The following is a 17,972-nucleotide window of genomic DNA, read 5'->3' as shown; positions in this document are numbered from 1 at the left end:
TATATATATATATATATATAATACTTTCCATTTATATAATTATAACTACAATATTTATATCAATGAGGAAAAACCAAAAATATGTATGTCATTTTTATTTTTAATTATTTTATTATTATGTATATATATTATAAAAATTAATAATAATAATATATAATAAATGTTAATATATTAACTTATTATATTATTATATGTTTCATAAGTATATATATAATTCTTATACTATTTATGAAAATATAAATATATCTATATAATGTGGTATATATAATTTTAGTAGATAAGTATAAAATGGATAGATACATTTATATGTATTTTTTTAATAACAGAATAATTAAGTATATACATATTTGTCATCTTTATGTATTATTCATTATTTCATAGTTTATTATATTATTCTATTTGTATACGTGATGACATAATATTTTTAGAAATATGATGAATCCTCAGTTCTATATTGTATTAATCTATATATGGATACATAATATAGATAATATAGATAGATAAAAAACAAATTTGTTCTATTTTCTCCAATGTCACAAAAATTAAGTAAAATAATAATTATAAAATATAAAGATACAATTAAAGATATAATTTAGATATATATAAATGGATGATACGTATTTTATAATAATATATGTTGAATAATTTTATAAATTATATAATTAATAATAATATGAAACAATAGTACGAGAAAAATATTATTATGTATATTATGAAAAGAATAACAAATATTTCATAAATGAATCCTTTTAATAATATAATAAGTTCATTTATTATTTTATTATAATATTATGTTATTTATATCATATTTATATTATATAACTATAATAATTTGTAGATATTGTTAAATAATATTATGATGTTATCATATTAATAAAAATATATATCTATATGTATATATATAAAGAATAATGTATGTTTTAATAAAATAAACTTACCATATATTATCATCAAATTATATATATATATACACTAAATTGCACTACTAATAAAAATATAGCATAAAAAAAGAAATATATATAATGGCAAACCTTTGGTATAGAAAAAAATATTCAATTTATTATATTTGTTGTAGGTGAAAAATATATGAATTTTAGAGGAATATAAGGGTTTATTAACAATATATAAACATGTTTATTACCATGAAAAAATAATATTGTTTTCACAATGCAATAATAATATATTTAAAATATATTTAGAGGTTATATATTGATTATAATAATTGTAATGTATTAGTATAAATTATTTAAATACTTTGTTATAAAAATGGGGACAGGTTCATCAACTCCTTCGGTTCCAAAAGATGTTAAAAATGAAAGTCACAACAGTGCCAGAAATGTTTTGGAAAATATTGGAATAGAAATATATAATGAGGAAAAAAAAAAAGTGAATGGATATACAAGTCAATTGAGAGGCGATTTATCAAGAGCACGATTTCATGATGGCTTGCGCAAGGCAGCTCGTTTGGGGGTAATACCTGGTCCTGCAAATTCATGCGATCTTGACCACAAATTCTATACTAATATAAATAATGGATATCCCCCCGCAAGAAATCCTTGCGATCTTAGAAATCAAAATCGTTTTGGTGAAAATGCCGAAGCGTATTGTAATAGTGATAAAATAAGGGTTACTGGAAAAAAAAGTGCTGGTGGAGCATGTGCACCATTCCGAAGGCAAAATATGTGTGATAAAAATTTAGAATATTTAGATAACACTAATACTGATGATACTGATGATTTATTGGGAAATGTGTTAGTTACAGCAAAATATGAAGGCGAATCTATTGTTGCGAAGCATCCACATAAAGAAAATTCAGAAGTATGTACTGCACTTGCACGAAGTTTTGCAGATATAGGTGATATTGTAAGAGGAAAAGATATGTTTAAACGTAATGAAGAAGACGCAGTGCAGAAAGGTCTAAGGGCGGTTTTTAAGAAAATAAATGACAACTTAAAGGAAAAAGAAATTAGTGATTATGATAATGATCCAAATTATTATAAATTAAGGGAAGATTGGTGGACAGCGAACAGAGACCAAGTATGGAGAGCTATAACATGTTATATTCCGTATTATGTTAATTATTTTAAAAAAACGTCAGACGATACTATCGTTTTTACCAATGACGGAAAATGTGGCCATTATGAAGGTGCTCCTCCTACCAATTTAGATTACGTCCCTCAATTTTTACGTTGGTTCGATGAATGGGCAGAAGAGTTTTGTCGAATAAGAAATCATAAGTTGAGAAAGATTAAGGATGCCTGTCGTAATGACAAAGAACGTTTATATTGTAGTCAGAATGGATATGATTGTACGAAACGTATTGAAAAAGGAAGTAGTTGCTCTAGGGAAAATAAGTGTACTGGCTGTTCGAATAAATGTGTTGATTATGACTTTTGGTTAGAGAAACAACAAAATGAATTTAAAATACAAAAGGATAAATATGATAAGGAAATAGAAACATATGTAAATAAGACCCCTATATCTAATAGTAATAGTAATACCAAGAAGGAATATTATAAGGAATTTTATGAAGAACTTAAAAAACAATATGGAAGTGTTAAAAATTTTTTACAGCTACTAAATAATGGAAGGTATTGCCAAGAAAAAATTGAAGAAGAAGATGCTATTGATTTTACTAAGACTGGTAATAAACATGCATTTTATCGCTCAGATTATTGCCAACCCTGTCCCGATTGTGTAGTTGAATGTGACGGTAAAACATGTACACAAAAAACGGATGATGATAAGAATTGCAGGAGCAAAATAATCCAAAAAATTCTAGAAAGTGAGACGCCTATTGAAATTGAGGTTCTCTATAGTGATGATAAACAAGGTGTTATTACAGAAAAATTAAAAGATTTTTGTAGGGGACCAAATAATTACAATGATGAAAATCTTCAAAAATGGAAATGCTATAATAAAAATAGTGAATATAATAAATGTGAAATGATAAGTTGGTTATATCAAGATCCAAAAGAGTATAACCTTATGTTATCTGTTGAATGTTTTCATTCGTGGGCTAAAAATTTATTAATAGACACCATAAGGTGGGAACATCAACTTAAGAATTGCATAAATAATACTAATGTCACGGATTGTACAAGTAAATGTATCAAAAATTGTGAATGTTATGAAGCATGGATTGAACGAAAAAAAGATGAATGGGAAAAATTGAAAGAAGTATTAAATAAAAAAGACGAAACATCACACAATTATTATAATAAACTTAAAGATGTTTTTGATCGTTTTTTATTTCAAGTTATGTTTGCGCTTGACCAAGACGAAAAAGGAAAATGGGATCAATTTACGGAAGATTTAAAAAAAAAATTTGGACCTTCCGTAGAAAGTGCAGGTACCGCAAATTCACAAGATGCAATAGAATTCTTATTAGATCACTTAAAAGATAATGCCTTAACATGCAGAGACAATAATTCAATCAAACCATGTACCTATCCCCCGAACCCCACACCAAACCCCTGTGGAACAAACAATAATGGTGGCAAACTTGTGAGAGTGAAAAGACTAGCCGAAATGATGCAACGGCGCGCGAGGAAACAATTGGAGAAACGTGGCGGCGAAATTAATTTGAAAGCTGATGCATCACAAGGAAAATATATACGTGGAGGTAAAGAAAAGAAACTGAATGGACAAATTTGCAACATTGATACAAGCTATTCCAATGATAGTCGTAATGGTAATAACGGTGGACCATGTACAGGAAAAAATGACAAACGGTTTAAAATAGGAACGGAATGGTCTTATGGGGAACACGAAAAAAAAAGAACACACCCTGAGGTATATATGCCACCGCGAAGAGAACATATGTGTATTTCCAATTTAGAAAAATTAGACGTTGTTAGTGTCATTAAAAATGGTAATGCTAGCCACTCATTATTAGGTGATGTATTGCTCGCAGCAAAATATGAAGCAAAAAATATAAAGGAACTGTATCAACAAAATAATAGCAAAAATGGTGTAATTGACCAAAATGACAAGGAAACTATATGCCGAGCGATGAAATATAGTTTTGCAGATATAGGTGATATTATAAGGGGAAAAGATATGTGGGTACAAAACACGGATGCAACAAAACTACAAGCTTATTTAGCAAAAATTTTTGATAAAATTAAAGACAACCATAAAGACATCAAAGGCAAACTCCAATATAATGGTGACACGGATCATAAACTATTGAGAGAAGACTGGTGGGAGGCTAATAGACATCAAGTTTGGAGAGCTATGAAATGTGCAATAGAAAATGACAAAGATATGAAATGTAATGGTATCCCCATAGAAGATTATATTCCTCAACGATTAAGATGGATGACAGAATGGGCCGAATGGTATTGTAAAGAACAGTCACGGCTGTATGGAGAGTTGTTGGAGAAGTGTCAGAGCTGTAAGGGTAAGCAAAAATGTACTGAAGGTGATGTCGATTGTGGAAAGTGCAAAGCAGCATGTGATAAATATAAAGACGAAATAAACAAATGGAGAGAACAATGGACAAAAATAAAAGGAAAATACAAAACATTATACAAAAAAGCAACAAAACCTGGTGTTACTACCTCTAATAATCCTAAAGATGAAAAAGACGTTGTTGATTTCTTGAAACAATTACTACCACGAAAAAGTAAAAATACCCCTGGTGTCACCGCCATGACCCCGAACACCCTCTACAGTTCCGCCGCTGGGTACATCCACCAGGAATTGGGGAAGACCGTGGGATGTAACACGCAGAAGGAGTTTTGTGACAACAAGAAGGGTAAATACGCTTTTAAACATCCGCCAAAGGAGTATGAAGAGGCGTGTATTTGTGATACTAGGCAGAAGGCACAAAAACCAATTGAGAAAAAAAACGATTGTAATGGAATTAAGACACTTCTTGATCGATCAAATGGCGGAACAGGTGGAATAGATGGATGTAATCCAAAAATAGGAAATTATCCTTCTTGGAATTGTGAAAGAAATGAATCTAAGGCGGAAAATAAAGGTGCGTGTGTGCCACCCAGAAGAGAAAAATTTTGTGTAAGTCTATTAGCAAAAGAGGGTATCTTTAAAAATAAAGGAGAAGATATAAGGGAAACGTTTGTTAAATCTGCTGCTTTAGAAACATATTTTGCTTGGAAGAGATATAATGATGATAATAAAAAAGCAGAAGAAGAATTAAAAAGTGGAACAATTCCAGAAAATTTTAAAAGACAAATGTATTATACTTTTGCTGATTACCGAGATATATTTTTTGGAACAGATATTACTTCACATGATCATATTCTAGATGTCTCAAAAAATGCAAAAAACAAATTGAAAGAAAAAAATGGTGAACAAAAAAGTGTTATAATAATAGACGATGAAAAATTGCTTGCAGACTGGTGGAAAGAACATGGTCACGAAATATGGGAAGGGATGCTCTGTGCTTTAACACATGAAATAGATGAAGAAGAAAAAAACAAAATCAAAAGCACTTACTCATACGACCAACTTAAAAAAACCACCAATGGCACCACACCCCTTGAGAAATTTGCAGAAAGACCTCAATTCCTTCGATGGTTCACAGAATGGAGTGATGAATTTTGTCGTGAACGTGAGAAAAAGGAAGAAGTGGTGGAAAAAAAGTGTAAGAAGGATCATGAGGGATGTAATAAACCAAACACTAAGGGTAATCATGGTTGTGTTAGCGCATGTAAAGATTATGAAGAATATATTAGCACCAAAAAAAAACAATATAATACTCAAAAAGAGAAATTTGATATTGACAAAAATAAAGGAAATGAAGAATATGAAAATTATAAAGATAAAGAAGCCCATGATTATCTGAAAGATAAATGTTTCCCTGGTACATGTGATTATATGGAAAAAGTGAAAAATAACTCCGAGTATTGGGATAAACCTAATAAAACGTATACAAATAGTGATCTAGAAAAAAAGTGCGAGTGCAAACCACAACCTCCACCACCTGCGCCAGCACCAACACAAAGTGCGTGCGAAATAGTGGATGATATACTTAATGGAAAGAGCGCAACTGATTATATAGAAAAGTGCAATGGAAAATATAAATATGGAAGATATCCTGAATGGAATTGCAATTCTCAGATTCATCGAACACATAATGGAGCATGTATGCCCCCTAGACGGCAAAAGTTATGCGTAATTAATTTACAATATTTTAAAGGGAAAACAACAGTGGACTTACGAGAAGCTTTTATTAAATGTGCTGCTGTGGAAACGTTTTTTCTTTGGCATAAATACAAAGAGGATAACAATGGTGGTGAAGATCTACAAAACCAATTAGAAAGTGGAATAATCCCTGACGATTTTAAGCGCCAAATGTTCTACACATTTGGTGATTATAGAGATTTTTTATTTGGAACAGATATATCAAAAGGTCATGGTATAGGGAGTGAACTAGCAAAGAAAATAGATTCTCTTTTCAAAAATATTGGCGGCAAAAATCCTGGTGACCTCTCACGCAAAGATTGGTGGAATGAAAATGGTCCCTATATTTGGAAAGGAATGTTGTGTTCACTAGAAAAAGCTTGGGGAAAAGACACTATCAAAAACAAAAGCAATTACAACTATCACAACGTCAAATTTAGTGATAATCGCAATGGCCCAGATCTAGAGACGTTCGCCAAACGGCCACAATTTTTACGTTGGTTCACTGAATGGGGCGATGAATTTTGTCGTGAACAAAAGAAACAATTGGATATTTTGAAGAAGAAGTGTCCAAAAGAAACGTGTACCAATGAAGGTAAGAAAAAAGAATGTTCAGATGCGTGCAAAGCATATAAAGAATGGCTTCAAACGTGGAAAGAACATTATGAAAAACAAAAAATAAAATATGAAAATGATAAGGATTCATATACGAATGATCCAGATACAAAACAATCACCACAAGCCTATCAATATTTGAACAAAAAATTAGAAAAAATTTGTCCAAGTGGAAATACTAGTGCAAATTGTGAGTATAAGTGTATGAAATACCCCTCGTCACAAAATAACAATAATATGCCCGCATCATTGGACGATACACCTAGTGATTATAAAGATACGTGCGAGTGTACAAAAAGTCAAGCATCTTCACGGAACTTTAGTGTACGATCGGAAGATGGTGAAGACGGACCACCTCCTCCTCGTGCCCCACGACAAAGTCTCGCTCGTTCCGCCGACAACCCATCACCACGACCTGCACCACCTGGCGGACCACAACCACCATCTGGAACCCCTGATGCTGGTGGCGCCCGCGCCGAAACCGGCCCATCACCACAACAACCACCAAAACCACCCGCCGGAAATGGAGGTGTCGCTCGCATTCTACAACCAATCGCACGTGTCGACCAAGATGAAGAAGAAGACGAAGATGAAGAAGATGACGACGAGGAATCAGGTAGCGAGGAAGGTGAAGGTGAAGACGTCGACGACTCCGACTCCTCAGAAGACGAAAACGACGAAGAAGACGAAGACGACAGCCATCACGTCGACGGCGGCCACCAGGAGGAAGAACCACCAGATGAAACAGAAGTCGTGGAAGAGACTGTAGCAGCGCCAGAGGTGAAGCCAGCTTGTGAAATAGTAAAAGAACTATTTAATGACACAAACAAATTTAAAGACGCCTGCAACCTCAAATATGGCGGAAACAACTCACGTTTGGGATGGAAGTGCATACCAAGTGGTGACAGTACTACCACAAGTAGTGTTAACGGTGATCGTTCCCAACGTCACAGACGTGCAGCCGGTGAAGCCACTGGCAAAAGTGATGCTAGTGGTAGTATTTGTGTGCCACCCAGGAGACGACGATTATATGTGGGGAAATTGACACAATGGGCAAGTCAGAGAACACAAGGTGGAACGTCGTCACAAATTGTTGGCAAAACTGCGTCACAACCAAATAGTCACCCCACTTTGTCGCCGTCGTCCAACCCACGCGACGACGGCTTGCGTGATGCGTTCATCCAATCTGCTGCAGTAGAGACGTTTTTTTTGTGGGATAGGTACAAGAAATTGAACACGAAAAAACCAGATGCGACACTAGGCGGATTACCTCAAATACCACTCGCCATGGGTGCCATCAACGGATACGTCCCTAGTGGTGATGACAATAACCCCCAAAAGAAATTAGAAGAAGGTGAAATACCTGAAGAATTTAAAAGACAAATGTTCTATACTTTAGGAGACTATAGAGATATATTGTTTGGGAAAAATGATATCGTGATTGGAAATACAGGTAGTGGTGCTAGTGATAAAGAAATGAAAGCAAAAGAAGAGAAAATAAAAGAAACTATAGACAAAGTTTTTCCAAATAGTGTTTCCACACCTCCTCCCACACCTGCCACCAAACCTAGTGACGAAAAACGTAAAACCTGGTGGGAAGCAAACGGTGAACATATCTGGAAAGGTATGATTTACGCCCTAACATACAAAGATAATGGCGAAAAAAAAATAGTAAAGGATAATGAAGTGTACAAGAAACTGTGGGACGAAGCCAACAAAAAACCCAAGGAAACCAAATACCAATACAAAAATGTCAAACTCGAGGAAAATAGTGGTGCCAAACCCACCCAACCCCCCTCACCCAGTGGTGATAACACCCCCACCACCCTCACCAACTTCATTTCGCGACCCCCTTATTTCCGTTACCTTGAAGAATGGGGTGAAACATTTTGTCGAGAGAGGAAAAAAAGATTGGAAGAGGTGAGAAAAGAATGTCGTGGTGAATATCCTGGTGAAAAATATTGTGGGGGTGATGGACATGATTGTACTGAAAACGGAGAACTTAAACATACTAATATGTTTGCAGATTTAGATTGTCGTGATTGCCACAAACAATGTAGAAAATATAGAAAATGGATAGATATAAAATTCGAAGAATATGAAAAACAAAAAGATAAATATCAAGGGGAACTTGATAAATTAAATGGTAATTCTAATGGTAATAATAATTGCTGTAAAGAAATAAAAAAACATACTTCTGCTTCAGAATTTTTGAAAGAATTGAAACATTGCAAAGATGGTCAAAATAGTGAGGATGATACGGATAAAAGTGAGGAGGATAAAAAAAATAATAAAATAGATTTTAATAAACCTCTCGAAACATTTAATCCTTCAACGTATTGTGAAACTTGTCCTTCCAATAAAGTTAATTGTAATGGCAGTGGACGTGGTACACGTGGTAAAGACCCATGTACACCACATAACGAAAAAGGAAAGTCGTGGGAAAGTGTTTTTAATGCAAACGGTGGAAATAGTACTGAAATTACTGTAGAAATGATTGATCGTAGGGAACCGCTTATTAAAAATTATTCAAAAATATTAGAAGAATCAGGAAATTCATCAGATTCATTGTTTAAAACTTCACGTTTATTTAAAAGTGTAAGAGATCAACAATGGGAATGTAGATATAAAGATGAAAAGACGGATATATGTAAATTAAAAAATTTTAATGACAAAATAGACCTCAATCAATATACTACATTTAAAGTATTTCTAGAATATTGGTTACAAGATTTTATAGAAGGTTATTATATATTGAAAAAAAGAAAAATAATCGAACAATGTAAAGAAAATGGAGGAGAGACATGTAATGAAAATTCAAAAAACGATTGTGCATGTGTGAAAGGATGGGTAGCACAAAAGACTACAGAATGGAATCAAATAAAAGATCATTATAATAAAAAAGAATATGGTAATGGATATGATATGTCTCATAAGGTCAAAAATTATTTTGAAAAAAATGAAAATGAGTTAAGGAAATGGATAGATAATTATGACGTCTTAAAAAATAACGAAGAATATGAGGTTTGTAATAATGGTGATAAGAATTGCAATTTTGAGGGTAAAAAAAGAAAAAAAGATATGGTAACTCTTTTACTTTCTCGGCTTCAAAACGAAATAAAAACCTGTCAAAACCCCCCACCGAGTGACGCAAACCTACTTAGTGCCCAAAACCCAGCACAGTGTCAAGAATCATCCCCCGTTGGAGACGTTGAAGAGGACTTACTCCTTGAAGAAGAAAACACAGAAAATACAGTGGAGGCAAAAAAGAACATGATGCCGACAATTTGTAAAGATGTGGTGCCACAAGAACCAAAAGCAGAGGATGAAAGCGGTTGTAAAACAGATGCTCCTCAACCAGACGTTAAAGAGGAAGAAGAAGAAAAAGAAGAAGAAAAAGATAAAGGAGATGAAGAACAAAGTGGCGCCCCTTCATCACCATCACCTAGTGAAGGCACAGAGGAACCTCCACCGGCCCCTGAGGCGCCTCCATCAACACCAAGACCACAACCACTCCCAAGTGATAATACCAGCGATATATTAAAAACTACTATCCCGTTTGGTATTGCATTGGCCTTGACTTCGATTGCGCTTTTATTTTTGAAGGTAAAAGAGAATATATATGTGTGGGGGATATGTTTACGTGTGGATGTTTTTGGATATATATATATGGATCTACTTATGTTTCTGTATATATATGTGTGAGTGTTTTTGGATATATATATAAATATATATATGTGTATGTATATATATGTTTGTATGTATATGATTTTCTATATATGTATTTGTGGGTGTTTGGATATATATATGTGGATGTATATGTGTTTTTGGATATATATATATATATATGTATATGTGTTTCTGTATATGTATGTGTTTTATATATATTTTATATATATGTATTTATATTGATAAAGAAAAAAATGAAAAAAAAGAAAAAAAGAAAAAAGAAATATAAAAAAAAATTTATTAAAATAAAAAAAAAAAAAAAAAAAGGAGAAAAATATTTTAAAAATAATAAAAATTAAAATAAAAATATAAATTTTGATAAAATAAAAAATGAAAAATATTATCAAAAAAAAATTAAAAAAAATTTTATATATAAAAAAAATTTATTAGAAATAAAATAAAAAAAAATTAAAAGAATGTTAAAAAAAAAATATATATATAATAAAAAAAATAAAAATTAAAAAATAAAAAAATTAAAAAAAAAAAATAAAAAAAAAAAATTAAAAAAAAAAAATAAAAAAAAAAAATTAAAAAAAATAAAATAAAAAAAAAAAATAATAAAATTAAAAAAAAAAAAAAAAAAAAAATATTTTATTCATACACATACATATACACATATAACATATATATATATATATATATATATATATATATATATTATATACATAATGAAATTTATATATACATACACATATACCTACATATACATACATACATAAATACCTAAATACATACACATATAAATCCTACATAAATATATGTTCAATTTTTTATTATAGAAAAAACCTAAATCTCCTGTGGACCTCATACGTGTACTTGATGTACATAAAGGTGATTATGGAATGCCTACGTTGGAATCCAAAAATAGGTACATACCATATAGAAGTGGTACATATAAAGGTAAAACATATATTTATATGGAAGGAGATACTAGTGGAGATGACGATAAATATATGTTTTTGTCTGATACTACTGATATTACTTCCTCCGAAAGTGAATATGAAGAGATGGATATTAATGATATATATGTACCAGGAAGTCCTAAATATAAAACATTGATCGAAGTAGTATTGGAACCATCAAAAAGTAATGGTAACACACCAAGTAAGGGTGATGGTAACACACTAGGTGATGATATGATACCTACCACGAATACATTTACAGATGAGGAATGGAATGAACTAAAACATGATTTTATATCACAATATATACAAAGTAGATTACCAATGGATGTACCACAATATGATGTATCAACGGAATTACCAATGAATATAACAGAAGTTAATGTTTTAGATGTTGGCATAAATGAAAAACCTTTTATTACATCTATTCATGATAGGGATTTATATAGTGGAGAAGAAATTAATTATAATATTAATATGAGTACTAACACTAATAATGATATTCCAAAATATGTATCAAATAATGTATATTCTGGTATCGATTTAATTAATGACACGTTAAGTGGTAACAAACATATTGATATATATGATGAAGTGTTAAAAAGAAAAGAAAATGAATTATTTGGAACAAATCATACGAAAAATACCTCAAACAACAGTGTTGCAAAAAATACAAATAGTGATTCAATTATGAACCAATTAGATTTGTTACATAAATGGTTAGATAGACGTAGAAATATGTGTGAGAAGTGGGAAAAACATAATAAGGAAGAATTGTTAGATAAATTGAATGAACAATGGAATAAGGATAATGATGGAATTAATGTACCAAGTGATAACAGATCGTTGAATACGGATGTTTCTATACAAATAGATATGGATGAAAATAAAGGAAAGAAGGAATTTAGTAATATGGATACAAACGTGGATACACCTACTATGGATAATATATTGGATGATTTGGAAACATGTAATGAACCTTTTTATGATATATATGAGGATGATATATATTATGATGTAAATGATGAAAACCCATCTGTAGATGATATACCTATGGATCATAATAAAGTAGATGTACCTAAGAAAGTACATGTTGAAATGAAAATTCTTAATAATACATCCAATGGATCGTTGGAACCAGAATTTCCTATATCGGATGTATGGAATATATAAAAAAAAAAAATATATTATTTTACTTGTTTATTTTTTTTTTTTTTTTTTTTGTTATATTTTATTTGTATATTCATTTGTATAATATAAATATATATATTCATAGTATATATATATTTTTATTTTGATATATTTGTATAATAATATTTGTATATATATATATATAATTTGTTTTTTTGGCTTTTATATAATATTTGTAAATATATATATATATATATATATATATATAATTTGTTTTTTTGTTTTTGTATAATATTTCTAAATATATTCGATTCATAATTTTTTGAGTAATATTTTTATTTTTTTTTCATTTTATTTTTGATTTTTTTTTTAAATGTCATTGTTCATAATTTTAATATATAATTTTTATTTTGTTTGTATAATATATATAAATTTGTTTTATTTTGTTTCTATTTGACACATGTGATTATTTGTATATATAAATTTGTTTTATTTGTATAATATATATATATGTTTTATTTTGTGTTTATTTGACACATTTGATTATTTGTATATATATTTTGTTCGAATTTATTTTAATTATTTGTTTTTGGATATTTGTATATATAAATTTGTTTCATTTGTATTATATATATATGATTAAAAAAAAAAAATAAAATAAAAACATAGAAACATATACCATACCATATAAATTATATTCATAGTAGTATATTATATGGTTCCATATTAAAATAAACTAATATAATACACTAAAATATTTCTTATTATATATATATATATATTTAATATAGTAACAACAAAAATGTTTTCAACACCATATACGGATATATCAACACATTATAATATAATAATAATGAATTAATCTAATCTTACAATAAGTATTATTATAAAATAGTAAGAATATAATATATCATATATAATAATTGTATTAAAATAACAATATTTATATGATATCCTTTTTTTTTTTTTTTTTTGTACTCATACGTACTATTATCAACATTATAGGAAATAATTTAATTTTTAGAAATATTAAGAATTTTTTTTTTAAGATTTTTAATTACGTATAAAATAAAAATAAATGATTCCTTGTTTTTCCATAGTATATATAATGTCGCGTTATTTGTTTATTGTATAATAATATATTTATTAAGATATATAGTAATTAATTATTTTGTTACAACATGTAATAATACAATTAATGTATCATAAGTTGTAAAATACCATAACTTCTATTTTAAGAAATATATATATAATAATACACGTTATGATTATAATATATTTGAATAACATAAAACAATAGAATGTATTATGTAATAGTACGTATAATATCTTATTTTGTTATTTGTTTTTTTTTTAATAATAATAAATATTTATATTTTTTGCGATAATTATATAATTTACTACTTTAATGATAAATTAACGTTTTAATTTATTTGTAATATTTTTATAAAAAAAAAAAAATAATATTAATCTTAGTAACAACATAGATAAATTAGAGGGAATTTTATAACATACAATAAATTTTAGAACAAAACAAATAACATAATATATGAAAATTTATTTATTAATATATATGTATATATTATTATTTGAAGAAGATTTTATATCATTTATTATGTTATAAAATATTTGTTGTTAATTGTTTTTATAACAACAATGTTACGAAATTATATGTTTTAATAACTATTTCATAAGTATTTCATATATATATATTATAAATTGGTATTATATATATGTCATACACAATTTCCAAAACGTTGGTTTTGCACATTTGTAAATAATTTACAACACAGAAATATGTTGTATTATTACTATATCGTTAGATATTATTGAGAAAAATGAAAAAAATAAAAAAAAAATAAACCAAAAATAACCATAATAATTTATTGTGTTGATTTAAAATTAAATTTCATTAAAAATTAAAAATTAAAAAAAATTATAAAAAATGCAGAATGTTTTGATAAATTATTTTAATATTAATTTTTTTACGTTTTTGTTTTTTTTTTTTGTAATAAATAAAATGGCAAATGTGGTTCCACTATATAAAAAAAATATATATTGGTATAATGGAAAAATAATTGTTAATTATATAAAATAAATTATAATCATATTTTATGTTAAACATTTTTATTTAATTTATTTATAATATAAAATAAAGTATTTTATGTGATTTTTTTAGTTATAATATTTATCAAAAAATAATATACGTATCACAATAAAAAATGAAAATCCATTATATTAATATATTATTGTTTGAGCTTCCATTAAATATATTGGTAATTCCATGTCACATATATATTAAAGAGGATTAATATAATCATATTATAATATAATATATATATTTATATATAAATATATTACGATATCGTATATATAATTTTTATATATATATAGTCCAAATATACATATATATATAAACATAAAAACATACATATTTATAACATATATATATAAAATAAAAAAGAACTAATTATAATATACATATATATGTGACCATTTTGTATAGATATATAATCAAAGGAACCATAAAAGCACTAACCTTCATACACAAAACAATAGATCTTTATGTGAATGTGAATTATATGCACCTGCCACCTATGACGACGATCCACAAATGAAAGAAGTAATGGTTAAATTCAGTAAACAGACACAACAGAGATTTCATGAATATGACGAACGTATGGTCGAAAAACGAATGCAATGTAAAGATAAATGCGATAAAGAAATTCAAAAAATTATATTAAAAGATAAAATGGAAAAAGAATTAATGGACAAATTTGCCACATTACAAACTGATATACAAAGTGACGCCATTCCAACATGTGTTTGCGAAAAGTCGTTAGCAGATAAAGTGGAAAAAGGTTGTTTACGATGTGGGTATGGTCTAGGAACTGTTGCACCAACAGTTGGATTAATTGGTTCAGTTGCTGTACATGTGTGGAAACCTAAGGCACTTGAGGCCGCTATTGCGAAAGCTATAGCTGAGGGTACTGCTGACATTGCGGCTGCCGCTGAGGCAGCAGGAAAAGCCAGAGGTATGGAATTTGTTATTAAAGCATTAAAACATTTTGGTGTAGAGAATTTTTTTCCTGGAATATGCGATACTATTTCTAGTACAGGCAATTATACTAAAGTCACAGAATTTGTTAATACTATTTATTCGAAATATAATGGGACCTGTAACTTGATGAGATCTTCCATTAATCCGACTGCATGCTATACAATTGAGACTGAACTAAGTATAAAAACAGGAGGTGCTGGTACAGGTGATCATCCACCGCTATATGCCATACGACAAATGATAAAAGGACTTGCTGAAGAAGCTACAGAAGCTGCTAAAGCCGCTGAGGCTGCTAAAAATGCCAAGTTAACTGCTGCAATAAAAGAAAAACAGACCGCTTTGATAGAAGCTGGATTTAACAGTTCCATTACTTCTATAAATGCTTCTATTATAGCAATATTAATTATAGTTTTAATTATGGTAATAATTTATTTAATTTTACGTTATAGAAGAAAAAAGAAAATGAAGAAAAAACTCCAATATATAAAATTATTGAAAGAATAGATGTGATGTATTTGGTATTTTTCGATGTTGGTAGGATGTATGGTACACGTAGTATTTTTCTTTGAATGTACCGTGTGTTTTTTTTTTTTTTTTCTCCATTATAAATAACTATATTATTTTTATATGTATTGCGCTTTTATATATAATTTATTTTTCTATAATTTTATTTATTTATTTATTTTTTTTTTTAAAACTCTTTTAATTAATAAACAATGTAATTTTTAATTTATATAAAATACTTATACGTATTATAATATATTATTTTTTTAAAACATAATGTAACGTATATTTTTTAAATACCTCATATGTTTTTCAAAGGAATATATATCAAAAAAAACAATAAAACTTATGATTATTATAATTATGATTATTATGATTATGATTATTATGATTACTATTATTATAAATATTTTAAGAAACATATTATTCAAAATATTATATCTATATTTATATAATTTAAATTAAAACCAATAAGTATATTATTTCAATTCAGAATTATCATCCTTAAAAAACCTATCATATTATATATTATGTTATTTATATTTATTTCATAATATATTTTATTATTTTAATTATTTTTTATTAGAAATACTACTAATACAATGAATTCAAAAAATAGTCAACATATAACAAAATATAATAATTATACGTAATATAACAAATAGATACAATACATAAAAAACCAATAAAAACACAAAAAACAAATCAAATTAATAAAAATAAAACACAATAAAAAAAAGAATAATGTATATTTTTTATTTTAATATAATAATACACTTTTTCTTTATTTTGCTTTGTAATTTTTATTATGTTGTTTTATTTAGTATAATATGTAGATATTTTTTGTTTTTATATATATATATTTATTTGATAATATGTATATATTTATGAGATATAATTTCATATATATTTCATAATTTATATTGTTCTTTTTAATTTTTTTTTAAGTGTTATTTGTTTCTATATTACGGTATGCATTGATTTATTATCATTATATTTTTATATATATTAAGTGGCAAAAAAAGAAAAAAAAAAAAAAAATTTGTTTATTAAATATTTTTTCTTCTGTAAAATGTTTTCCATTTTTGTTTATATTTATATTTATATATTTTTTTTTTTTTTTTTTTTTTTTTGTTATTTTTTATATATATGAAAGTTGTATGATATATTTAAAATTTTTTTTTTTTTTTTTTTTTTTTTTTTTTTGTTATTTTTTATATATATGAAATTTATATGATATATTTCAAATTTTTCTTTTTTTTTTTTTTTTTTTTTATTATTTTATATGTAAACACATTTAGGAAAAAAAAATTATAATAATAATTTTTATATATATATATATTTTTTTTTTTTTTTTTTTAATATAATAAAAAGTAAAAATTATAAAATAAAAAATAAAAATATTAAATTTTTAAAGTACTGTTATCACTAATAAAATTAATAGTTATACTGTTAATTACTACTTCTAATAATATTACTATTAATAGTAGTATTAATAACAATAATACAAATAGTAATATATTATTATATTCAATGCGTTTCCAATAGTTTATGTTTTTTAATTTAAATAATTTTAACTATTATTGTTATCATATTAAATATATATATATAATACAATATAATTATGATATATATATGTACATATATATAATATAATTTGTAACACTAAAAATTAAATACAAAAAAAAAAAAAAATACACAAACAAAAAATATAATATAACATGAACAATTAAAAAATATAACATAATACAAAAATATAAAATATAATATAATACACAAATCAAATATAATATAACATCAACAAATAAAAAATTTAATATAATGCACACATAAAAAAAAAAAAAAAAATCAAACATATATATATATATATATATATA

At 27.1% G+C, this 17,972-nt stretch overlaps 2 protein-coding genes across 2 annotated transcripts; both read left to right on the top strand.

Annotated features, from left to right (window-relative positions):
* Nucleotides 1–1,266: 1,266 nt before the first annotated feature.
* Nucleotides 1,267–12,572, top strand: PF3D7_0400400 (erythrocyte membrane protein 1, PfEMP1; the record flags this gene model as incomplete). The annotated part of the gene is made up of 2 exons (XM_001351285.1): nucleotides 1,267–10,374; nucleotides 11,277–12,572. 2 exons carry the CDS (start codon nucleotides 1,267–1,269, stop codon nucleotides 12,570–12,572), a joined length of 10,404 nt encoding a protein of 3,467 aa, XP_001351321.1.
* A 2,180-nt stretch (nucleotides 12,573–14,752) lies between these two features.
* PF3D7_0400300 (rifin) lies at nucleotides 14,753–16,095 on the top strand (the record flags this gene model as incomplete). Its single annotated transcript, XM_001351284.1, has 2 exons — nucleotides 14,753–14,806; nucleotides 15,037–16,095. The coding sequence occupies 2 exons, from the start codon at nucleotides 14,753–14,755 to the stop codon at nucleotides 16,093–16,095; spliced, it is 1,113 nt and encodes a 370-aa protein (XP_001351320.1).
* Between the last annotated feature and the right edge of the window lie 1,877 nt (nucleotides 16,096–17,972).

This window comes from Plasmodium falciparum (assembly GCF_000002765.6).
Source record: "Plasmodium falciparum 3D7 genome assembly, chromosome: 4".
NCBI classification, from domain to species: Eukaryota; Apicomplexa; class Aconoidasida; order Haemosporida; family Plasmodiidae; genus Plasmodium; species Plasmodium falciparum.
This window is presented reverse-complemented; position numbering and strand designations above follow the sequence as displayed.